The 26,739-nt window shown below is 43.0% G+C and overlaps 1 protein-coding gene and 1 long non-coding RNA gene across 4 annotated transcripts in view; both read right to left on the bottom strand.

The window, feature by feature from the left end:
* Positions 1-1,045: 1,045 nt before the first annotated feature.
* LOC138647563 (uncharacterized) lies at positions 1,046-15,564 on the bottom strand. Its single transcript, XR_011315000.1, has 4 exons — positions 13,913-15,564; positions 6,625-6,755; positions 6,095-6,151; positions 1,046-1,239 (listed from the first exon to the last, which is right to left on the bottom strand). It is a non-coding gene; the product is annotated as an uncharacterized lncRNA (long non-coding RNA).
* An 8,981-nt stretch (positions 15,565-24,545) lies between these two features.
* FAM107A (family with sequence similarity 107 member A) overlaps positions 24,546-26,739 on the bottom strand; it is a 142,520-nt gene continuing 140,326 nt past the window's right edge. For all 3 annotated transcript variants that reach the window (XM_069736639.1, XM_069736640.1, XM_069736641.1), the window contains one exon: positions 24,546-26,033. In XM_069736639.1, the coding sequence (XP_069592740.1) occupies positions 25,920-26,033 (114 nt within the window). In that variant the 3' untranslated portion in view covers positions 24,546-25,919. The remainder of the gene's footprint in view (positions 26,034-26,739) is intronic.

Here is a 26,739-nt window from a genome sequence, read left to right as displayed (position 1 = left end):
AACCCAGAATTCAGCACAGAAGGAAGGCTTCCAACCCAGCCTGGCTAGGGGGATTTCGAACCTCTTCCAGGTTGCCCGGATTTCAAAGATCACCTGTAACCTATGCTCCGGACTGTACCTACAATTAAAAGGTAAAGAGACTGCAAATCCTGTGTCCTCCAATTATTTTCTGCACCCCAACATCTACAACCCCTCATAGACTGTCCTCCTGTGGGGAGCAAAACCATCTAAGCTGCATCATCATTAGCACCAGCGGATCCCTTTAAACAGCGTCGGCCATCCCTGGCCAAGTACAACAGGTGGCGTCACGAACATTACTACATTAGACTTTATTTCCCACTACACTTTATCCACTTTAATTGGCCGCCCAGGGCCACGGACCGGGTCACTGCCGCCGTGACTTCCCCTTTAAAAACTGTGCCAACCCGGTACCGAGTATCCCACGGTCCTAGGGGACGCTTCACCTCTTCCACACTCTATGCCTCTTAGCCTATGCAAACACTGAGATTTTCTTTTTATAAGCGTTCAAATACTACAAGTTTTTCAAATGTAACTCACAACTCACTTAGGAATTTTTGAAGGAGGTTTTTCTTTTCCTGAAATTATTTTGAAGAGATTTGAAAAAAGTTTTTTACCTGAAGGATTTTTTTAAGCCTTTTGATTGAATATGGCCTAGTTTCATCAGGAACCACTTCAGTGCCATGCACTTTTGAAGGGGTTTTTGAGAAAGATTTTGGAGCAGATTTGCTTTAGAACGCTTCTCCAAAATCTTCATGTGAACATGGCATAATATGACCCCTGAATGTGCACTGGGACCTGAAGGCTCCGTAATTGTATGGAGCATCCAGGCGTCACATACTAAGCCTTCCCAGAGCTGTGTTTTCTGATTCCAGGAGTCCGTGTAGTCTCTCCTTTTTCCTAGAGCCTCCCCTACAGTCTGGGAGAGTTGTAAAGTATGTTGTATGGGATGAAGGTACCTTTCAGATATTGTTAGAAATCTGTTTATATCTTTTCTATTTTTCAATGAATTTCCAATGAACCAAGAGTCATATGATTGCTTTATTGTGCATTAATCTGTCAAAAGATATAACATCAACTGATTCAAAACGGATGAGAATTAAATTCAGCAAAAACCAAAACAGGAGTCATAATGTTTCAGGTACAGCAAAATGGCAGCCAAGGAGCGACACCGTGTCATTTTGTGATTCCCACTAAAGGGGTTGGAGGCAGGAAAATATCCTATAATGAATAAAGAGAAGACAATTATTAGATTTAGAATTTATAAGAATTTATTCCCAGTTACAGACTTTTATGGTACTGAGTCGCCCGCCTGGGCCGTGGGGCACTCGGTACCGGGTCTGGTACTTAAAGGGGATGTCACCGTGGCTGCGACCCGGTCCGTGACCCTGGGTGCTCAGTTTAAGGAAAAGTCTTTTAGGGGTTTTATGAATAGAGTTCATGTTCGTGACGCCACCTGTGGTATTCGGTCAGTGAGGACCGATGCTGCTTAAAGGGGTCCTCTGGGGTGATGTTATGCAGCAAGGTGGTGACGCTTCCCACAGGTGAAACGAGGTCCCCAGGGCTTCCCAGGTGCAGGGCACCGATGGTGTGGTGTATGGTATGGCAAAGAACGAGGACACAGGTTTGCAGTCTTTACCTGGTTTACTGATGATAGCAGTCCTCAGTCCAGGGTAGCATGTGCAGGGTGGCTGTGGTCCGGCCGGCTTGGAGGCAATAGGGGATCCCTCTCCCAGGTGAGCCTTTCCTACTTGCGCAACTTTAGTTGGCGAGGTCCCTGCCGCTTGAAGCTTGGTTGCAAAGTCCTCTGTCTCCTGTCTTAAGACAGATGTCTGTACAATAGACAGTTCGAGCCTGTTTATAGGGACTCTATCATGCCCCGGGTCCTAAAGTTACTGCTTCACCCCAGACTTGATGCGGGCAATCGACATACAGTCCTATGCCCTCCGGTTCTGTCATGCGTCCTGGAGAAAAGCACGACCTCGGGCTCCTGGTACCCGGCTTCTACGCTCTGGCTCTGAGGGTGTCCTTCCGCTGTTCCCCTGCTGAGCCTCTTCCTCCACTGTGCTCCTTTCCTCTAAGCTCCTCCACTATTCAACTCCTTCAGATTCTCACTCTTTCCAGGGGTCGCAGCTCCCACGTGGCTGCTCGGCCCCTACGTCTGCTCCAGACGTCCTTCTCCTCTCACTCTCTCCTCTAGACTGGCTGACTCCTATACCAGACCAGGATATATAAAGTCTAAGGGAAGCTCCCCTGCATCTGGGTCCTGAGCTCCCCCTCCTGGCCTAGATTCAGATTGTGTTGAATGTGAGTGCCTTACCTGGTAAAGAAAATCCTCCTTGCCTCCAAGCGTGATATCACCCTCCCCGAAAGGAAGGTAACATCACTGAAACAACCGATTACCTGGGGTGTTGCAGTACATCAGCCATAAATATCATATCAGTGTGACACCAACTTGGTGACTACTTTTAGCAAGAAAGAAGGAGGTTCGACCCCATTTAGTTCCTGATGGAGAAAGATCCAGATATGTGTAGACGACGGTCTATAAAAATCAATCGGCAATATGTTTGGAGATCTCTTTGCTGTTTACATAACTCCAGCTTAACTCCCTTAGTCATCATGGGTGCAGTGACACTTCTTAATCAGGAACAGGGATGGAGCCTCCTTGTTCTTGGGATCAGTGTGAAGGCCCCATACACATTTAATGAAAGTTGCCTGAACCTGTCCATTTAGGCTGGAACAGCTATCAGATCTGTATGGGGGCCTCCCGACTGTTTCATTACAGATGATGTTGAAGAAGAGAAGGGTCTGGCAGTTAGATTTTTTTGGTTGTTTTTGTTTCCAGGGAAGATGAGCTGGCCAAGCCGAATGCTTATGTGTATGGGGAAGTGAGGACACAGACGCCTGCACTCCTAAATATGTGGGGCAGATGCCTGACAATTTTGTGGGGGATGTGGCTGAAAACTTTAATATTGAGACATGCTTGTTTACTGTCCCCTTTAACTTGACTCTTGTGCTGATTACCCCTCCTTGTTTGTTGGCATTGCACCATCTATGGGGAATGCAGCCCCTTACAATTTCTTAATAAAAGACAATATGGGGGATATGATCAATCTTGATGGGCCCCTAAGAGGTCATTTATGACACAAACAAACTTATTAGTAAGTACTTGCCCACAATTATCAAAAATAGGGTAATTTGTGCCAAATGTATCGACACTTAGAACTTTACCGAGACATTTTAAGACCTGTCACGGATCCGATCCCAGTGGCCTGAAGGTTAGGGGTATTGACAGGATTCATGGTGGTATCAGGGGTGGTAACCTGACAGATTTTGGCTCAACGCGAATGTAGATGGATCGTCAGCCTTGATACCAAGAGGACTTAAAGAAAAACTTAGCTGCGCCCCTTTTCTGTGACCTGTCCCTATCTGTGCCCAACCTGTTCTATATGACGCCTTCCAACACCATTGCCTCTTATGCTTCTTTATTATTGGGCGCTCTACAATTATTGATTTTTAACTGATGCTTTGTCTGGTTTTTTTTTAGTTTATTTGTTGGTTATCATTGTATGTGCTTCTTAGGGCTTTACACAGACTCCTCTTTATGTGCACAGATAGTGTGCTCATGTTTGCACTATTTTTCTCCTTTTTGCATGCTCACTGTGACTCTTCCATCAGGTCACTTCTTCGGCGGCTATTGACCGAACACTGTGCCCATGACTAATGACGTCATTGGGTGCAAGTTCACCGGCATGCACAAAGTGTGGCGACAGCAGCGGAGGAAGTGATCCCTTATGAGCATGGAGTCCGGGGTGCATGCCCCTCAATTATCAGCGCCTTCTGTTTGGCACATATTTAAACCCATGAGTCAGGATTTCCATCTACACCCCTCAATAAGGCAGGCACGCGAAACGCGCGTCAGGGGCTGCAAGAAGGGTTATAATGGTCCTGACCTATTAGGGTAAGCAGAAGTGATCTCTTATGGCGGCTTACACAGTGATCTTATGGTCCGGCTACCCTAGGTCCTACTCTGACCTCTACCCTCTCCTTTGCCTACCTCCATGTCTCCTTCATATTTCTTTAATTGTTATCATGTCCTCTTCGTTTAGTATATTTTTAATGTTATGTCCTAATCAAATCTATTTGTTTTATATTACTTTCTGGAGGATTTTGGTTTGCTTCGTTCTGTTCTCAGCTTTGCCATATTATTGGGAGTACGTCACTATTGTGATTATATCCTTGTCATTTGTTAGGAGTGCTGTACTTTAATATGCTCTCAGCCCCAATACATAAACTGTGCTTTTTGATTACTGTTTTAGTATCTACTATATAATTGTCTAAGGGTCACTTCCGTCTGTCTGTCCTTCTGTCACGGTTATTCATTCGCTGATTGGTCTCGCCAGCTGCCTGTCATGGCTGCCGCGACCAATCAGCGACGGGCACAGTCCGGAAGAAAATGGCCGCTCCTTACTCCCCGCAGTCAGTGCCTGTCGCCCGCATACTCCCCTCCAGTCACCGCTAACACAGGGTTAATGCTGGCGGTAACGGACAGCGTTATGCCGTGGGTAACGCACTAAGTTACCGCGGCTATTAACCCTGTGTGTCCCCAACTTTTTACTATTGACGCTGCCTATGCGGCATCAATAGTAAAAAATGTAATGTTAAAAATAATTAAAAAAAAAAACCTGCTATACTCACCCTCCGTAGCCGCTCGCGCCAGCAGCCATCTTCCGTTGCAGGTACCGGTGGCAGAAGGACCTGCCATGACGTCACGGTCATGTGACCGCGACATCATCACAGGTCCTGCGCTGGCACCGGAAGCTGCCGTGAACTACAAGGGCTCCCTCGGAAAGGTGAGTATATTTTTATTTTTTAACTTGTGACAAACCTGGCTGGGCAATATACTACGTGGCTCTGTGCTGTATACTACGTGACTGGGCAATATACTACATGACTGGGCAATATACTACGTGGCTCTGTGCTGTATACTACGTGACTGGGCAATATACTATGTGACTGGGCAATATACTACGTGGCTGGGCAATATACTACGTGACTGGGCAATATACTACGTGACTGGGCAATATACTATGTGACTGGGCAATATACTACATGACTGGGCAATATACTACGTGACTGGGCAATATACTACGTTGCTGAGCAATATACTACGTCACTGGGCAATATACTACGTGGCTGGGCAATATACTACGTGGCTCTGTGCTGTATACTACGTCACTGGGCAATATACTACGTAACTTGGGAATATACTATGTGGCTGCACAATATACTATGTCACTAGGCAATATACTACGTGGCTGGGCAATATACTACGTGGTTGGGCAATATACTACGTCACTGGGCAATATTCTACGTAGCTGGACAATATACTACGTCACTGGGCAATATACTACGTGGCTGGGCTATATACTACGTGGCTGGGCAATATACTATGTGGCTGCGCAATATACTATGTCACTAGGCAATATACTACGTAACTGGGCAATATACTACGTGGCTGGGCAATATACTACATGGTTGGGCAATATACTACGTCACTGGGCAATATACTACGTGGCTGGGCAATATACTACATGGTTGGGCAATATACTACGTCACTGGGCAATATACTACGTGGCTGGCCAATATACTATGTGGCTGGCCAATATACTACGTGGGCTGTGCAATATACTACGTGGACTGTGCAATATACTACGTGGACATGCATAGTCTAGAATACCCGATGCGTTAGAATCGGGCCACCATCTAGTGTATTAATATGGTTGCATCATAAATGTATTGGTTCTACGCCTTTTTAAAGATATGTCTAGATAATGTGACATTTTTTGTAGAAACGCAATCATAAATATTTCATATTTCAATGTAAAACGTTAATCTAACCATGACACTATTTTTTAGTCATTTTTTAAAGTTTTTCCTTTATACACTGAAATGGTGTACTAATGGTATAAAACGTTGATAAATTTAGATTTTTTTCATTTACAATAATGAAATGAATTTCCGTAAAATGTTATTGCAAACCCAATAATAAATGTCCCCTAATATCTCCAGATACCTGTGGAACCATAGTGGATTCAGATGATGAAGACTCAGCTCTTCTACTCGATCGAACCTGAAATAGGAATATAAGGAAGAGAAAAGGGTTCACAGTATATACCCTGACCAATAATACAATAAAGACTCCATCTAATGAATGGGCCATAACTTGTGTGGACAAAATAGTTCTTGCCAGACATTTTTTAGATGGCTTCATACATGAGAATTGTAGCCAAGAGATGGATGAGTTAGTGGTCATCTGACCATACTTTTGGATAACGAGACCTTAAGATAGAAAAAGATCGTGAAAGTTTTCCACTAAGTTTTAGTGGAAATGCTTATTAGGAAAAATAAACTAATTTCTGATAAAGTTAAGGGGTTGACTGCGTTTCGACATCTCTTAAGGAGATCTTTATCTACGAAGAGGTAGTTCCCAATCCAAATTACGCCTCTATTAACTAAATAATGTTTCCAGCACAAGGTCGAGAACACATAGAACCAGTCTAGATCATTCATTTCGGTGAATATTAGTATTGAAAAATGACCAACCCTTAAATTGCGCTCATCAACGGCATCACTGTTCTCAAGATCACACCTCCTACCAGAACAAGGTCCATTACCGCCTTGTTTCCTTCCAGCTATGGGCAGGAAGCCAGATGCTTCAGTTTTCTTCAAAAAGACTGTTAAGAAGTAAAATATTGATCATTTATAATTGGAAGAATTGGTTCCAGAAGAGTCAGTATTGCGTAAAAAGAAGTATTTTCAATTTTTAAAAAGTATTCATGTGCAAATGTAAGTAGGTCTTTAGGCAAAACATACAGAAGTCTTGCCTCTATAAAAGTCACTAGTGCAGCAAATCTGGAGCTCCAGTACAGAAATCTGCCTAATCATCTTTTTACACTACGACCTGCAATGGTGACAAGGAGGCCTCATCTACGGCTAGAGAAAAGAAGGTTTAATCATAATCACAGACGATGATTCTATACTGTAAAAGCAGTGAACGTATGGATTCTTTACATTACAGGCAGTGAAATTATAGAACTCTCAGACACATAACATTATGATGGTTGATTCCCTAAAAATAAAAAAAAGTACGAGGAGACCCTGGATGCCTTTCTTGAAAAATATATTACAGGTTATTAGTACTAGATTCTGTGATGGGACATTGATCTGGGGAACCGGTCAAACTGCCCTTTGTGGAGTCATAAAATAATTTTTCCCCTAAAATGGGGCAATAAGCGTCTACCTCATGGAATTTTTGCCTTCCTCTGAATCATTATGTTAGGTTATAGGTTGGACTTCTGACTTCCTTTAACCTTAAAACTATGAAGTCAAAGTAGACCTCCAATCCCATCTGCTTAATGTTCCAAGTCTACAGGGTCTTCATCCAAATTGCCACGGCCCACTAAATCCCATATAGCCAAGCTATCCCCCCAGATTTGTCTGAAACGAAGACTCATCCCCTCACTACGGATCCATAAATTGGCTTGATAATTACTATTTAAATAGATTGTTTAAAGCCTCTCACCCCTGAATGTAGCTATTTGCCGGGTATTGTATGTAGACAGGTGAACGATACCTGCCTGGCAGGCATGAGACCTGAAAGACGGCCAACGGACTTCACATCAATGGAACCTCTCACCTTCTGTTCCGTGAAACACGTAGTGTGACCCCTTAAAACATTTTAAAAAAATGCCAATCCCTAGCAGAACCTATTTCGTTTTTCTATTCTGACTTCAATGAAATAAGGTTTCGATCACATCATATTATGGGTATAAATTTGGCGCATACATCGGGGAAATGAATATCCCAATTTTGGCATCACTTGGGTCAATATAAATATCTATGAACATTACCTTGAATGTTTTTTTTTTAATGGTGTCATTGATTTATAAAGAAAAAGCATGCATGTTTGACATCTGCTGGTGGTCCTGCCTTCCGTGGCACCAGTTCGAAGACATCTCAACCTACCCAAATAGACCCAAACTAAGCATATTTGCTCCTTACCTGAATGTGTAAAATGGAAAACCAGGCCATAGCAAACACTCAGAGTCAAGAAAAGCTTCATGTCTCCAAATCCTGCCGCCTCCCCTGCAGAACCTTTTTATACCTGGTTGTATACATACCAGACTCCATAATGCCAATCACCCAGGGATTAGACGGCATTATTGTGTTACTGGCACGTCTCGTCACACACAGTGGCCTCCTGTTCAAGGATGAGGGATTCGTTTCATAGACGGAGCGGAATGACTTCATAAAAATCTGAGACTGAAGGATTATCAGAGAATATTCTTACATTTCACTAGAATTAATTTTTTGGGACTTTCAGGTGGCGTGATTGTGCCGTAGATTAGTGGGGACTCATCTTGGCATTGACATGGGCAGTCACTTTCTTTGACCTGGCACCTTGCCACTGCAGGGCCTTTTTTTGACTTACGGGCAGGATTAGTTTTTTTCATACTTCCCAAATCTTTATATTAACGCCCCACTATTGGGGAAGAAACGCGTAGGGAGTATTTAGCCCCATATCGTTGGAGGTATCACTATAGGGTCCACTTGGGGCCTGTCCTCGTTGGGGCACGACAGGGAGTCTAAGAAATCATTACATACCGCTTATGTCTCTCTCCCCTTTTTCTTGTGTGGATCCATCCCTCGGCGAGGTACTTCCGGAAGGAGGCTGAGATCTTTTGTCCGTCAACAGTGGTGAGACCAAACCATTTTTTTTTGCACTGGTTTGCACGAGCACTTTATTTGGTTTCTTTGTGATATTTGTCCTTTTAATAATTGATTAAAGGTTATGTTTTAATATTTGGGGACCCCTCCAGGCTATATCTGCCGTAGATTAGTGCCATCAGAAAACCTCATAGTCCGGCCCGGATTTACCTATACGCCTGTTCCCATAATTGGAGGAACATTTGAAATCCATACATGACATGGCTGGTAGAGCAGAGGTGAAACAACCATCTGGACCACCATCGATCACCAATATTGGGTCCAATAAAGTAGCATGGGTTGCCAGTGCCTCGGGCAAAGTTAGTATCCCCCCCCCCCTTTACAAATGGATCCTTTTTTTTATTCAAATACATTTTTATTAAGAATAACAAGGCAATTAACATGTTACATTTACATTTTCAATATAGAGTATTCCCCCCCCTCCCCCTTCAAACAGCCCCCTTCGATCCCAAAGCCCCCCACCCCCACCCCACAAAGCAGCTCATCTTGTTAATTACTACCCTCATTAAAACAATAGACAAATAGATCCTTAATCTTCCCTGAGTTCCACTAGTGAACATTTTATCCCCCGCGCACAAGTATTGTACTGATAAAGCTTACCCTTTAACTGACAAGTTGTTTTCTTATTTTTTGGGGGGATGAAATCAAATTAAAAAATAAAGCTGTACATTACTATATTTTTTTAATTACATTTTTTTAAAATTAAACTAGCCCTATATTATTATTATTATTATTTATTATTATAGCGCCATTTATTCCATGGCGCTTTACATGTGATGAGGGGTATGCATAATAAAACAAGTACAATAATCTTTAACAATACAAGTCACAACTGGTACAGGAGGAGAGAGGACCCTGCCCGCGAGGGCTCACAATCTACAAGGGATGGGTGAGGATACAGCAGGTGAGGGTAGAGCTGGCCGTGCAGCGGTTTGGTCAATCGGTGGTTACTGCAGGTTGTAGGCTTGTCGGAAGAGGTGGGTCTTCAGGTTCTTTTTGAAGGTTTCGATGGAAGGCGAGAGTCTGATATGTTGTGGTAGAGCATTCCAGAGTAGGGGGGATGCACGAGAGAAATCTTGTATGCGATTGTGGGAAGAGGAGATAAGAGGGGAGTAGAGAAGGAGATCTTGTGAGGATCGGAGGTTGCGTGCAGGAAAGTACCGGGAGACGAGGTCGCAGATGTATGGAGGAGACAGGTTGTGGATGGCTTTGTATGTCATGGTTAGGTTTTTGTACTGGAGTCTCTGGGTGATGGGGAGCCAGTGCAGGGATTGACAGAGGGGAGAGGCCGGGGAATAGCGGGGGGACAGGTGGATTAGTCGGGCAGCAGAGTTTAGAATAGATTGGAGGGGTGCAAGAGTGTTAGAGGGGAGGCCACAGAGCAGGAGGTTACAGTAGTCAAGGTGGGAGATGATGAGGGCATGGACTAGGGTCTTTGCAGATTCTTGGTTTAGGAATGTGCGGATCCGTGAAATATTTTTGAGTTGGAGGCGGCAGGAAGTGGAAAGGGTTTGGATATGTGGTTTAAAGGAGAGATCAGTGTCAAGGATTACCCCAAGACAGCGGGCTTGTGGGACTGGGGAGAGTGGGCAGCCGTTTACTGTAATGGATAGGTTCGTTGGGGAGGTCGCGTGAGATGGGGGAAAGATGATGAATTCTGTTTTGTCCATGTTAAGTTTTAGAAATCTAGTGGAGAAGAAGGATGAAATAGCAGACAGACATTGAGGGATTCTGGTTAGTAGGGAGGTGATATCTGGTCCAGAGATGTAGATCTGTGTGTCGTCAGCATAGAGATGATACTGAAAGCCGTGAGATTCTATGAGCTGTCCCAGGCCAAAGGTGTAGATGGAGAAGAGCAGGGGTCCTAGAACTGAACCTTGCGGGACTCCGACAGATAGGGGGCGAGGTGAGGAGGTGGTGTGTGAGTGGGAGACGCTGAATGTACGGTCAGTTAGGTATGATGAGATCCAGGATAGGGCCAATTCTGTGATTCCAAGGGATGAGAGGGTCTGCAGCAGCAGGGAATGGTCCACTGTGTCAAAGGCAGAGGACAGGTCCAGGAGGAGGAGGACAGAGTAGTGTCGCTTGCTCTTGGCGGTTAATAGGTCATTGGTGACCTTAGTTAGGGCAGTTTCAGTGGAGTGGTGTGACCGGAAGCCTGATTGAAAGCGGTCGAAGAAGGAGCAGGAAGATAGATGGGAGGACAGTTCAAGATGGACATGTTGTTCCAGTAGTTTTGAGGCAAAGGGGAGAAGTGATATAGGGCGATAGCTAGATGCAGAGGATGGGTCAAGAGAGGGCTTTTTGAGGATAGGTGTGATTGAGGCATGTTTAAAGCTTGAGGGGAAAATGCCAGTTGTTAGTGATAGGTTAAAGAGATGGGTTAGGGTTGGGATGAAGACTGTGGTGAGGTTTGGGATGAAGTGGGATGGGAGTGGGTCAAGTGCACAGGTGGTGAGATGCGATCTTGAGAGTAGAGTGGAGAGTCCATCTTCTGTAATGGTGGAGAAGTTGGTTTTGGAGGTGGAGGGCTGGGTAGTTGGGAGGAAGGGTTCTGGGGGTTGTTTACTAAAATTGTCTCTGATGTTCTCAATTTTCTGCTTGAAAAATGAGGCAAAGTCTTCAGCTGAGATGAGTGGGGAGGGAGGAGGTGCTGGGGGACGGAGGAGAGAGTTGAAGGTGTTGAATAACTGTTTGGGGTTGTGAGACAGGGAGGATATGAGAGATGAGAAGTAGGTTTGTTTTGCTGTGGCGAGCGTGGTTTTGAAAGCAGTGAGGGACTGTTTGAATGCGATGAAGTGCTCGATGGAGTGGGATCTTTTCCATCTGCGCTCAGCAGCTCTGGAAGCTCGCCTCAGTTCTTTGGTCATGCTGGTGTGCCAGGGTTGTCTGTTGATTTTGCGAGCTTTGGTATGTGTGAGAGGGGCAAGAGATTCCAAAGCTGCAGCTATTGTGGTGTTATATAGAGCGGCGGCATCATCCGCATTGTGTAGGGAGCTTATGTCTGTGAGAGGGAGGAGGGATTCAGAGAGTGAGTGAAGATCAAGGTGTTTAAGATTTCTGCGAGGGTGTGAGAGTTTGTGGGGTGGGGGTTGTAGACAAGGAGTGGAGAGGGAAGAGAATGTAAGTAGGTTGTGGTCAGAAAGAGGAAGAGGTGAGTTTGAGAGGTTAGATAGGGAGCAGAGGCGGGTGAGAATGAGGTCCAGTGTGTGACCATCTTTGTGGGTGGCTGTAGAAGACCATTGAGTAAGGCCAAAGGAGGAATTGAGGGATAGAAGTTTAGTGGCAGCTGAGAGGGAAGTGTCAATGGGGATGTTGAAGTCGCCCATGATGATAGTGGGGATGTCAGCGGCGAGGAAATGGAGTAGCCAGGTGGTGAAGTGGTCGAAGAAGGTGGTGGCTGGCCCTGGGGGACGGTAGATGACAGCCAGTTGGAGGTTGGAGGGGGAGTAGATGCGCACAGAGTGCACCTCAAAGGAAGGGAGGGTAACAGAGGGTGGCAGTGGGATTGGGGTGAAGGAGCAGTTATCTGACAGGAGAAAACCAACTCCTCCGCCATGTTTGCTGCTGGGGCGGGGTGTGTGAGAAAGGTGGAAGCCACCGTAAGAGATATATCTAACCCTATTTCAGCTGCTGCATTCAACATAGGGAGAAAAGGTGGAAAAGCTAATTTCACAGAGATCTTTGTCATCTCGGTCAACGCATGTACAGAGCGCAGCAGCCGATGACAAATTAATCTTGAGTGCTGCGCTCTGCATAGGCAGCACCAGGTGGTATTCAGTGTGCCGCTTTAGGAAGAATAGGTGCTTGCCGGTTTCCCTCATTTCATAGTGAGGGTTGAAGGGTAGGGTTATGAAAGTTTACACCCACATAGATTTTGGCACCCTGGGCAATAAAGACTGGCCCCCGCTAACTTTACCGCATTGATCGGGCTCTCCGCCCCTCTCCAGTAATGCAACTATTTCTGTCACTCTCAAAGAGCAACCACTACTCCACTCAAATTCCTCTTTGCCAGGTCTAGGGTCCCCATTTGTAACAGTTGGTGGGGATCCCAGGGTTTGGCCTTCCACCATTATGGTTCGGACAGCATTAATAATGTCACATTTTCTCTTTAATACAAACAATAACATTCAGATCAGAAGCGAATCAAATCTTATTTTGCGCAAAACATTAGTTGAAAAGTGAAGTAAGAAAATTCCATAACATTGTATATACAGTATATGATATATCCTGCACTATTCCGGTGACATAACAGATTAATTAAAAACTAAGACTTTCCTAGAATTGACAATTTTTTCAATATAATTTCACAGGATATAAGTCTACAATGGCGTGACACCCATAACAATCTATCTCAAAAGGAGCATTGTTGTCTCCGAACTTGGCTTTGCTTTACCCTGAAGACGATACTTCGAATTGTATATGTAATAATCCAAGGGATAAAAGATATTATGTTAAATAATAAATCCCTTGTTATGAAAGGGTCACATTGAAAAGCAATTTTGTGTCAAACATTGGGGGGAATTTTCCTTTAACTAGGCTCAAGAAAAACACCACAAGAACAATTTCTATAAAAACTTCAAAGGCTTAAAAAGTAACTAAATGTTTTATACAATTATGGATCAGCCTTTGTAAGGTTATAAATCTTTGCAATATATTCTAATGCATCATTTTGCTTCCTTCTGTCTCAGACAACATGCTGAAAGTGCTGTTTTAACTGCCTAGTTCATGCTCTTTTAGAACCTGCTTTGAACCGCTGCTCTAACCGCAATCTAAACTCATACACTATGTACAAACGTTCAGCCAGTGTGAGTATTGTTAGAAGAGTAGAGTGAGTACAGTGTCACACTTTGACTGTCATCTTTAAGGTAGGGGAGCCTCAAACTGTCCCTGGAACTGAGACCCTAACTATCCCTGTCCCGAGGGTACTCTTAAAGGTAGAGAGGCCCGAGTCTCCAACCTTACTATGCTTCTGTTAATGTCCTAAGCTGTCCCCTCCCATAGGAGGCCTTGGACAGATATAAATACACGTAAGACAAACAGGAATAACAAAAAGCAACTTACATACAAACACTTACAAAGGGAAGGATAGGGAGGTACAAACCAAATGGGGCTAGGATAATGGAGAAAGCATACACCCAAAAACAGCAGACAACAATCTCCAGCAGCAACTACGAACTCCAACGTCAGCGCACCAACTCCAGCAAGCCAGGGATGCAAAACTTTCACAGGCGTGGATGAGAAGGTCTGGCCAGGTTTTATAGAGAGAAAACGAGCAGGTCAGGAGCGGCTGTAAGATGGAGCTGCATGTCTCTAATCAGTCATTAACCTCTTCATTGCCAAAGGAAACAAAGTCCATTTAATATGAGGAACAAAACACACAGGCTAAATGGAAGACCTGCGATTCACAGTACGTAAAGATTGTGTAATCCCAGATCTCCCAGTAGGACGTGACACACTTGTCGTGACACACAGGGAATATTTGGTAAATATTGTTGGGGTATGAATTTTTACTAAAGCAGCAGTTCAAAGCAGCTTACAAAGGAGCACAAGCTAGGCAGTTAAAGCTGCACTTTCTGCATAATGTTTAAGAGAGGAGGAAGCAAAATAATGAAATAGAGTATATTACTGAGATTCATAACTTTGCAAAAGCTGATCAATAGAGAAGAGCAAATCAATTTGGAGGACCCTGGTCTAGCGGCCAGGTTAGTACTCTGCTGCTACAGGATAGGAGCAGTATGAACCGCCTTCTAAATCAATGTCCACATATACACTAACAGTCACATTGCCCCCTGATATAGTGCCAGCTACTGACTTTCCAAATATAACATCGGCCACTCAGCACCCCGATGCTGTATAATGGCAGCCGGATACCGTATTTCCACACATAGTGAAAGCCACTATATCTCCACAAATGAGAAACATCTGGAACACCCTACTTGAATTCCATGTTTTTCTCTTATCAATAGCTAATAGAACCACCACAGTGATTGATTGGATTGAGGTCTGGACTATTGCAATACTTTGATTTTTTTTTTCAGCCATTCTAATGTAGATTTGCCGCTGTGCTTAGGATCATTATCCTGTTCCATGACCCAGTTTTGGCCAAGCTTTAGCTTTTGGATAGAAGGCCTCACATTGGACTATAGCATACTTTGGTATACAGGGAGATACACACCCGTCACAGGTATCTGGGCTCTGCTTCCTTCAGCTCATTCCGCTGCCCTCTGTGGCACTCCACGTTGGGTTTTGCAGTTTACCCGGCGCCCCTCAGTGACATTATCTCTCTAATCCTATTTAAGGCACATTGAGTCACACACCTGTGTTTTATCTTTGAGACTCTCGACTTCTTTGTTTGGTGTGCACCACCTTCTGTGCATATTGTGCTACGACTTAAAACATGGCACAGGTCATTATGGCCAAACAATGCCGGAATTCTCCAGACCAGCAAACTTTCAAAACTTCTGCTTTTATAGAGGTGGTTCACATTTGCAGAGGAACAAATAGGTCTTGGATGGGAAATATGTATCATTGAGGTTGGTAGCTTCGGTGATGTAAGCCCGGGAAAGCAGGCTCCAGCACATATAGTACTGAGAGAGTGAATAGGTCGTATCAGGACTGGGTTTACGAGCAGTCAAAGAGATCAAAGGGACTGTCTGCTCACATATCCCCACCCCGGGGGGCATGGTATGGAAGATTAAAAGGAGACCAGTTGTCTCATTCAGCATTTGTGCCTGGAGGTGTGTAGACCTCCAGTGTTGCTTGTGTCTGCTAAAGCAGGGGTCCCCAACTCCAGTCCTCAAGGCCCACCAACATGTCATGTTTTCAGGATTTCCTTAGTCTTGCCCAGGTAATAATTGCATCACCTGTGCAATGCAAAGGAACTCCTGAAAACATGACCTGTTGGTGGGCCTTGAGGACTGGAGTTGGGGACCCCTGTGCTAAAGCACTCAAGAGCTGAACTAACCTGAGAGGGCGAACCCGCACTACTGTATCACTCTGTTCCAGAAAAGGCTGTCTTTTTGTTTCGTTATGCAGAGCGGTTTATGAAGATTTAATAAACCAGCCTGGACATTTTTACCGAAAATGCTTTCTGGGCCTACCTCACCCGCAGATGAGTAGAAGCCGTGCTATACATATTTGAATCTTAAATTAAAAACAAAAGTGCTTGTGATAATTAGATTTTTATTACAGTCATGAGAAATATTTCTGGTAACAAGTCACAGTTAAAGCAGAAAACGTTCAATAAAAAATATATACAACATTCATTTTACCTGCCTTACCAAACTTTCAAAGTAAAGTGTTCTGCTCATTACACTCGCCATTTAGTGGGTGCAACTTATACATATATACATCGTGTAGCCTTCTAGCACAGAGTTACAGTGGCACACAGCCTTAGTAATATCAGTAGTTTTCCATGAACCATGATGAACCATGACATCATGTGTGAAGAATAGTAGTCGGCATCGTATACAGGCTATATATATATATATATATATATATATATATATATATATATATATATATATATATGTTAGTTTTTCACTGTTTACACACCAGAATTTTTCTACAATACCAAAGAAAAATAAATAATAATAATAATAATATATATATATATATATATATATATATATATATATATATATACACACACATATATATATATATATATAGTGATTGATGGAAAATTCTTTTTTTTAAACAGTGAAAAACTGTTCAACAATATATATTTAATTTTAGCACATTTGCAATTAAAAAAATAGTTTCTTAAGGGATAATACTAGCCAGGGCATATTTAGGGTATGTGAACGGCTTCATACTGCTTTTACGTTGCCCAAACATCGATGTTACCAGGATCCTTGGGATTTATGGGTGAAATGTTGGAAATGTCCGTATATAGACTGCAGTGTGCCCGCACCGACCACTGGTCTCCTGACCTGAGCGTACAGCTACATAGACATATATGAGGTTGTAAGTTCGGGTTGTGAGACTCTTGGTCAGTCCAAGCATTCTGGACCATTAACGGAACTGGAAATACGGTCGTCTGAATCCGGAATTAACTATAGCATAGGAGTAGAGATGAGCGAACCTGAGGTTTGAAGTTCGGGGTTCGACCCGGATAGTTATTGTCCGATGCTGAACTCCAAAAATGGACTTCTTCTGGATGTCCATGTTAATGTTGGAATTTCCGGGAGGAGAGAGGGAGAGAGAGTTTGGATTCCTATACATTTCACTGGGGTTCGGGTTCAAGTTGGGGTAAAGTTCTGGTACCCAAACTGAACTTTGGACTAAAGGTCGGTCAGGTACCAGAACCCGAAGTCCAAGTGTCTTCTCATCCCTACATAGGAACGCTTGGCCGAGCTGAGCGTTACTGGGTATGGGGGAGACCTAGATATCAGCCAAACTATATTTTGGCAGAAAGCTATTTCTTGTGCTTTAAACATCACAAGTTTTGGATCGGTGATTTTTTTTTTTTAGGCAATAAACGTGAATCTTACAATTCCAACACATCTAGAACCGAAATGTAATATTTAAAATAAATCCTGTAATAAAACTTTCCCAATATCTCTTATTAGCTTACTTTCTGAAAATAATAAGCAAAACAGTAATTCTGTGAAAGGCAACCATAGGTGAAATTACAAAATAAATTACGGTATGTTGCCTAAAAAAAGTGCAGATCAACTATGATTTTAAGGAGGGAGCTCTTAAAAATGACCCGGCAGCTTTCCTGACAGATCTGTTTTAATAAATACATGGATTTCCCAGGATATAATAATGCTGGAACACTTTTACTTAGAATTCTAGACTGTGCTCTTCCTCTGTTATTCATCCTGGAAATGTCTGCATGGATTGATATCTAGGCTTTATCCCTTATCCATAGAGTATTGATTCACAGTCAGCATTGATTGCAATGGGAATGGTAATATCCAGGTATTGACTTATTGATGCATTGCCAGGAGGAATAACAGAGCAATGGCACAAGAAAACATATTATACATAATATCTAATCTATATGTTAATGAAAGGCATAGAAGGTGCCCACATATACAATATATTAGCAATTCACTTTTTTTTTCCAGAAGTGTGAAAATGCCCCCAAAATAATATCCAGTGTGTATAAATAAGTGTGGCAATCCCACTGCACTAGAGAAATAAAAAAAAAAATAAAAACACTGGGAAAATATGCCAAAATAGAAATCCTTAATAATTGGAGAAATAAAGTTATTACCGTAACCTTTTTTAAACTGTAACAAAAAATACATGATAGATAGATATAACTGATACCACAGATATTAGATAGATATGAAACAGATATAAAGAAATAAGAGATATAGATAATAGATAGATAATAGATAGATAGATGATAGATAGATATATAATAGATAGATAATAGATAGATAGATGATAGATAGATAGATAATAGATAGATAATAGATAGATAGATAATAGATAGATAATAGATAGATAATAGATAGATATATAATGGATATATACGGTAATAGATAGATTATACAGTACATATAGATAATATACACATGATAGATAAATAATAGATAATTGAAAGTAAAGTGGAAATTAAAGGTAAAGATATAAGTTTGTGGCATTATTACGGAACTTGAGTATAATTAACAAGGGAGGGGGAATCATCCAACTGTTTATCCAATGACATTATATAATTATTTGTGTGGGGGTAATGAAGGAATGTTTCATTTTTCGAAGCAAAATTGACTACGAAAAGTTGAAAATTGATGGCGATGTGTTTTATATTAAAGGGAACCTGTCACCCCCAAAATCGACGGTGAGCTAAGCCCACCAGCATCAGGGGCTTATCTACAGCATTCTGTAATGCTGTAGATAAGCCCCGATTTATCCTGAAAGATGAGAAAAAGAGGTTATATTATACTCACCCAGGGGCGGTCCGGTCCGATGGGCGTCGCGGTCCGGTCCGGAGCCTCCCATCTTCTTACGATGACATCCTCTTCTTGTCTTCACGCCGCGGCTCCGGCACAGGCGTACTTTGTCTGCCCTGTTGAGGGAAGAGCAAAGTACTGCAGTGCGCAGGCGCCGGGAAAGGTCAGAGAGGCCCAGCGCCTGAACATTGCAGTTCTTTGCTCTGCCCTCAACAGGGCAAACAAAGTACGCCTGGTCCGGAGCCGCGGCGTGAAGACAAGAAGAGGACGTCATCGTAAGATTGGAGCCCCCGGACCGCGACACCCATTGGACCGGGACCGCCCCTGGGTGAGTATAATCTAACCTCTTTTCTCATCTGTCAGGTTACATCGGGGCTTATCTACAGCATTGCAGAATGCTGTAGATAAGCCCTGATGCTGGTGGGCTTAGCTCACCTTCGATTTTGGGGGTGACAGGTTGCCTTTAACCAAGTAACTACTCTCTCGCTCTATATATATAAAAAAAAGTACAATGTGAAGACGATGCCAAACAAAATCGATATGGAGATACTGAATAATTAACCAAACCTTGGACCACAATCACAGGATTAATGTGAAACTACAATCTATATATAAATTAATAAAATTACTAACTTCCAGTTAAGCATGCTAGAAGTAATATCCTTTTATAAAGAACCAACTAAACAGACCATGGATACATGTAAAGACGGTCTGTTAGCACTAAATGACTGTTCAAACCAAGCACAGGCACTCGATGCACCATTGGTGTGGCCGAGCGGTTCAGCGCACCTTCCCATCTACTTGTTTTCCATTTATCTCTGCCTTTGCCTTCTTTGATTGCACAGATAGTGTTATAATAGTGCAGCAACTCACTCGGGAAAATAGGTAAGACCCTAAGAAACTACAACTAACCCTGCGGGTTCCTGTACAGACTAGAGGTTCTTGTACAATCTAGGGATCCTGACTCTACAGCTCCTAGTGGTTCCTGTGTGAGCCAAGATCGCCCTAAGCACAGACTAAACTATGGCAACTCGAACCTATACTGCCTGAAAGGCCGTCGAGCGCGTCACATTCCTCCTAAAGAACCGGAAGGCAAAGCAGAGTGGAAATTACACACAAAAGGGAAAGTGTGCTGAAATAGAAAGATACCAGAGTGAGTAAAACAGACCACGAAATACAAAATAAAGGATTGAGTAGGTACTGTAAGAAAAGAGCTAAACCCTAGCTGGTCTTTCACTTACTGGCTTAAACTACAGCAGTATGGCTGGACATTCAAATGAGACAATCACCAGCAGGAAATACCAGCAGAGGGAAAGTATATAAAGCTGCACCCGAAAGGTGATGGGGCAGACAAATAAGTATATGGAAATAACTGTTACCCTAAAAAGACTGAATCAAGGATAACAGAAACTAAACACCCGTAGAAAAGGTGAATCTGCTGTGGCTCAGCGGACAGAGAAGCCGACCACAGGCCCAAGAGTTCGAATCCAGATGCATGACAGCTGGAAATAGGTGAGGAAGGGACACTGAACTGTTTGCCCATGACGAGGGCGCACTGAGCGCCGGTGCTTGGTTTGAACAGTTATTTTGTTCTGACATGTTGCCCTTTATGAAACTGGTGTAATGGTCCACACGATCTTTATACAGGTTACAGAAAATAGAAATGATGCATCATGAGACCATAGTAAAATAAAGAATATGGGATACAGGATATTAAGCAATACTGAAGCAAGTAAGAAATTGAGTTTTCATTCTTTAAGTCAAAATAAAATTTCTGATAGGATACATTTGTAATATATTGTTATAGTGGTCGGAGCTTTGTTTTTTTTTTTTATACTGAGCTCCAAAACTTGGTGAAGAAATAAAATTCTCTATATGTTGGAACATAGCTGCAATACCAGGCGCCGCTCATGGAGGAGAGTGGCGCGGTTTCTGGATAAAAAGAACTTTTTTTCGTAAAAGAAGAATGCCCTTAAACAAGGCTATGACACTAAAACGAAGAAAGTTATCATCTATCTATAGGGTAGTGGGCAACTTACTAATCATGGTGAGCCTTTCTTTGGGTTCCATGGCCTCAATCATTGAAGTCCTCCAGCGATCACCATGTTATCCTCTACCCAATAGATGGAGAATAACTTCCTATTTTGGAGAAAGCCCTTTAACTGGTAAGTGGCTGCATACTTAAAGTGACTTTGTTCGCAAATTTGCCTTGGGAAATGTAATGTCCCGAGCACATGAAGCCGCGCTGCTAAGACCTTCCGCAGCAATCAGCTGTAATCTGCCAGCAAGTTTTCAATCCCTTGCTGCGCTGCCGCAGGAGAACTAAAGCATTACATGGCGCCCATCGAATTTAATTATTGCATAGATGTGTCGGGCACTCAGGAGCTAGAGATGCTATTTGTAGCCACTCGAGTCTGGCAAATAAAAGAGGTTTCTGAATTAGGGGGTCCCTCTATATTAAGATTAGGATCAGATTAAGCGAACAGCAAGTGTTTAGGCTATGCATAAAATTATCCCAATAAGGGCAGGTGCAGACGAGCATGTTTTCGGTCAGAATGGGATCTGACAAAACACTGGATCGCACTCGGACCAATGTTAGTCCATGGGGCTGTGCTCATGTTCCATTTTTTTCCTCTGACAGAGACATCTCCTCATCTGAGAGAATCAGATCATACTATGAACATTCTCTGATCTAACTAACTCTGATCTAACTAATTCTGATTTAACTGACTCAGATCTAACTCTGATTTATCTAACTCTGATCTAACTAACTCTGATTTAACAACAGTAACTCTGATCTAACTCTGATCTAATTCAAATTCAAATGAGCTTTATTGGCAGGACTAAGTACATGTTAGCATTGCCAAAGCATATGGTAAAAATATGGGGGTCGGGGAGGGGGGCATATAGAGGTCCAGGATATATCAGACTCCTTTTAGAGGATAGGGGATGTTTCCAGGGTGGGGTATAGGAGTCCATGACATATCAGGCTCTTTAGTCGGGGGATAGGGATATGTCCAGTGCTGGGGTACGGGAGTCCATGACATATCAGGCTCATCTTAGTCTGTGGCAGAGATCTAACTAACTCTGATTTAACTAACTCTGATCTAACTCAGATCTAACTAACTCTGATCTAGCTATCTCTGATCTAACTAACTCTGATCGATCGAACTCTGATCTAACTAACTCTAATCTAACTCTGATCTAACCCTGATTTAACTATATCTGATCTAACTAATTCTGATTTAACTAACTCTGATCTAACTAACTCTGAATTACTCTGATCTAACTAACTCTGATTTAACTAACTCTGATCTAACTCTGATCTAACTAACTCTGAATTACTCTGATCTAACTAATTCTGATTTAACTAACTCTGATCTAACTAACTCTGAATTACTCTGATCTAACTAATTCTGATTTAACTAACTCTGATCTAACTAACTCTGAATTACTCTGATCTAACTAACTCTGATTTAACTAGATCTGATTTAACTCTGATATAACTGATTTAACTAACTCTGATCTTATTAACTCAGATCTAACTCTGATCTTGCTATCTCTGATCTAACTAACTCTGATCTAACTCTGATCTGACTAACTCTGATTTAACTAACTCTGATCTAAAGGCCCCTTCACATTAAGCGACGCTGCAGCGATACCGACAACGATCCGGATCGCTGCAGCGTCGCTGTTTGGTCGCCGGAGAGCTGTCACACAGACCGCTCTCCAGCGACCAACGATGCCGGTAACCAGGGTAAACATCGGGTAACTAAGCGCAGGGCCGCGCTTAGTAACCCGATGTTTACCCTGGTTACCATGCTAAAAGTAAAAAAAACAAACACTAGATACTTACCTAACGCTGTCTGTCCTCCAGCGCTGCGCTCTGCTTCTCTGCTCTCCTCCTGTACTGGCTGTGAGCCGGAAAGCAGAGCAGTGACGTCACCGCTCTGCTTTCCGGCTCACAGCCAGTACAGGAGGAGTGCAGAGCACAGCGCTGGAGGACAGACAGCGGTAGGTAAGTATGTAGTGTTTTTTTTTTTTTACTTTTAGCATGGTAACCAGGGTAAACATCGGGTTACTAAGCGCGGCCCTGCGCTTAGTTACCCGATGTTTGCCCTGGTTACCAGTGAAGACATCGCTGGATCGGTGTCACACGCGCCGATCCAGCGATGTCTCCAGGGAGATCCAGCGACGAAATAAAGTTCTGGACTTTATTCAGCGACCAACAATCTCCCAGCAGGGGCCTGATCGTTGGTCGCTGTCACACAGAACGATTTCATTAACGATATCGTTGCTACGTCACAAATAGCAACGATATCGTTAACAATATCGTTATGTGTGAAGGTACCTTTACTCTGATCAGAGTGTGATTAGCATAATCAGCCCGATTCTCTCCAATGATGAGAATCTACGGCCGTCTGCACCGGCCCTTATACAGGGACATCTGACATCAGAGACTTGAGATTCCTAATGGCTGGAAGTATTCTTTAGAAGGAAGACAGCGTTTACTATCATGAAATACACCATACTATTCTTCCCTTTAGGATCCATAAATACGGTAATAATAATAATAAAAAAGTCCATAAATCATCATCCTTACATCATACCCTATACGTGCGCTTAGTGTGCACAGCATTTCACCGGTCAGGGACGCAGTTTGTGCTCCAGAGCTGCTCTTCCTGCCCCTTCTGGTGATGGCGCTATATAAGCAAAGCATAATAACCAATAATATTATATGCGTGCCTCCATTTCTAACAAGGGAAAGGTGACTCCTACACTGAGATAAAAGTGTCCACATATGCACCATAAGGGCTCTTGCACACGTCGGTTTCTTTTCACGGACAGCCCTCGTAGTTATGATATTTTGTGGGACCGCGCACAATTTCCTGTTTTTTCCTTGAACCCAGTGAGAAGCGTAAAAAATCAGAGGCGTGTTCTATTTTGATCTACGGAGTCAGATCAAAATCATCAATGCAAGTCTAAGGGCCGGTGAAAAAAAAAAACTGCACTTGAATGACATCAGAGTGCAGTTCGATTTTCATCGCCTGCCATAAAAGACAAAGTGGAGAAACGGAAACATCCGTTTTTTCTCAACGTCCGAGAAAAACTGATGCCACTCTGAATAATCGGGTGGTTTGTCACGCAGGCGGAGATATCGGTCGTGTGACCCTTACTGTCACCAATGCAGATTCCGCTTGCACTTTCTCTTCATTGCAATGGATGAGAAGACTTCTCTAATAATACCGCAAAACGTGCGCATTTTATAAAAAATATAGTACCCAAAGGCACATCTGTATGAATGCTTTCAGAACATCTTCTTAGAAGTCTATGCAAAGTTGTTCCTCTGTTATTCCTCCTGGAAATGCATAACTAAACATCACCACTGCCCTTGACCAATCTCTAAGACCTTCCAATTAATATAAAGCTCAGTTGTCAGTTTATTTACAGATTTCCAGGATGAGTAACAGAGGAACAGCATCATGTTCTAAGTATAGATGCCCCATGATTGTTAATTTATACGAAAAGATGTAATTAAATTGGTATTCCCATCTCCAAGATCCTGCAGCAATATGTAGTAGGTGTAATAATAATAATAGCAAATACCTCAAATTAGAACTGTATAGTTCTTCTGATTAGCCATGCTGCTTACCCCATGTGCGGGGCATTGCTGTAGATATCCATAGTTACGACCACTAACAGCTGTCACTATCATTATATGAGTGGTCGTAACCATGGATAACTAAGTTACTGCAATGCCTGCACATGGGGTAAGCAACATGGCTAATCAGAAGAACTATACATTTCTAATTTGAGGTATTTGTTAATATTATTATACCAGCTACATATTGGGATAGGATCTTGAAGATGGGAATACCCCATTAATGCCTTTAAGGGGCATACCACTGCTCCTATAACTACTACTCTTATCATCCGAGGCATGAGGATAGCGATAAAAATCACAGGTGTGATGGTTTATTTAGGGTTAATCTGTATGTATCTGAAATAAGCCAAAAAAAATTAAAATTAAACGACAACCCTCCTATTAATACATAAAGTGCAACGTGTCATTTCATTATGATTAGCGCGGGCAGAAATACCGAAACAGTACATGTCCGATTTTAGAGTTAAAAAAATACTTTGTGTCTTTTTTTCAATATACGGTATGCAAATATTATACATCTACCGACCTATTCTGATTAGAAGACCATATAGAAAAATAGCCGCCACGGGCGCCAAAATAAACATACGCTCTATGTGATATTGTGATTGGCTGACGTTCTTAAAGGGGAAGGATCAATCACCGTTAAAAGAAAAACAACTGCTTTTTGTGCATCACGTGATTATTTTTGTGCATATATATCTGTTTTTCTTAGAAGCTGATTTTGCTTGTCTTGCCCTTTGAAGGGCTCATGGATAGGATTCGTGACGATTCCGTCTCCTTTTTTCCGAGATGATTTTACGTCATTAAGGCTTGATTAAAGACTGGCTTAAGCTTATGCCTGAGATATCTTCCCTGTACATGTAGAACTAAAATTACGCCACTTTCCTCCTCCTAGCTGCATAATATTAGGAATCCATATCCCACAACCACACTGCTCCATCTGGTGGTCAAAAGGAGAACTGCGTGTCCAAAAATTATCACACTCTTGATCGTGCGGTTGCTGGTTTTCGCAGGTAATACTGCATTGTAGTAATATGGAAATAGGAATGTAATAATGCCCAGAGGATGGGTTGGTAACACGATAGCGTCGGCGTCCCTGGACGGTCACGTGGCGGTTACGATGACACATATCTTGGAATTGGACCATGCAGAACATGTATGCGGTATACACAGCCTAATAACCCGTACGCCCCATGTGTGGGGGTCACAGAACATACACATTGGATAGGTCACCACCCGACATTTCTTGACCATCGAGTCGTATGGAAAAGCGCGGGCAACACAGCAGCTCAGCCACAAATCTCCACGGCCACGTGCAGGTGTAGGAGGATACGTCCACGGGTTAGACTTAAGCATCATGTACTAAATGCTGTGGCGGCTAAATACAGGGTGTTACATGGCTCTCGCACAGTGTATGTATACTGCCGATAGTTCCTCGCAGCGCCAAGTCCTGTACAGCGATGTCCAGCGGCATCACAAATCCGGCTCTATACAGAACTTCCTTCCCGCTTGGCAATTTTTAACATTTATTTTTTTTACACCACTTTTTCGTCACTCGGTAATGTGGCCGTTCTTCTGAGATTTTCCTTGACTTTTATGAATTCTGGAGCGTGAGCTTCGTCTTTAGGTTCTTGTTCTTCTTTTTCAAGCTGAAGAAATGAAAAAAGTAAAAAATGGATCAGTATGCGTCATCATAGAACGAACTATTGTGTAAAGGGATCTGGACCTCAATGACACCCGCCATTAATGAGAAAATGCAGCCAGGTACTGTATGTGTTACTCTAAACACTCCGGCGGTACAGACATTGAAGAGTCAGCCGCTGACCGTAGGAAAGAGCAAAACTAGGCCGATGTGGCGCTTGGCTTCTCCCAGGTGATTGACAGGTCTCTTGCTAAGCACACACATAGTGGGGACCTGTCGATAAACTAGGCCGATGTGGCACTGGCTTCTCCCAGGTGATTGACAGGTCTCTTGCTAAGTAGACACATGGTGGGGACCTGTCGATAAACTAGGCCGATGTGGCGCTGGCTTCTCCTAGGTGATTGACAGGTCTCTTGCTAAGTACACACATGGTGGGGACCTGTCGATAAACTAGGCCGATGTGGCGCTGGCTTCTCCCAGGTGATTGACAGGTCTCTTGCTAAGTAGACACATGGTGGGGACCTGTCGATAAACTAGGCCGATGTGGCGCTGGCTTCTCCCAGGTGATTGACAGGTCTCTTGCTAAGTACACACATGGTGGGGACCTGTCGATAAACTAGGCCGATGTGGCGCTGGCTTCTCCTAGGTGATTGACAGGTCTCTTGCTAAGTACACACATGGTGAGGACCTGTCGATAAACTAGGCCGATGTGG

Source organism: Ranitomeya imitator, chromosome 8, assembly GCF_032444005.1.
Source record: "Ranitomeya imitator isolate aRanImi1 chromosome 8, aRanImi1.pri, whole genome shotgun sequence".
NCBI classification, from domain to species: Eukaryota; Metazoa; Chordata; class Amphibia; order Anura; family Dendrobatidae; genus Ranitomeya; species Ranitomeya imitator.
The sequence above is the reverse complement of the archived record's forward strand: the minus strand, read 5'-3'. Positions and strand labels throughout refer to the sequence as shown.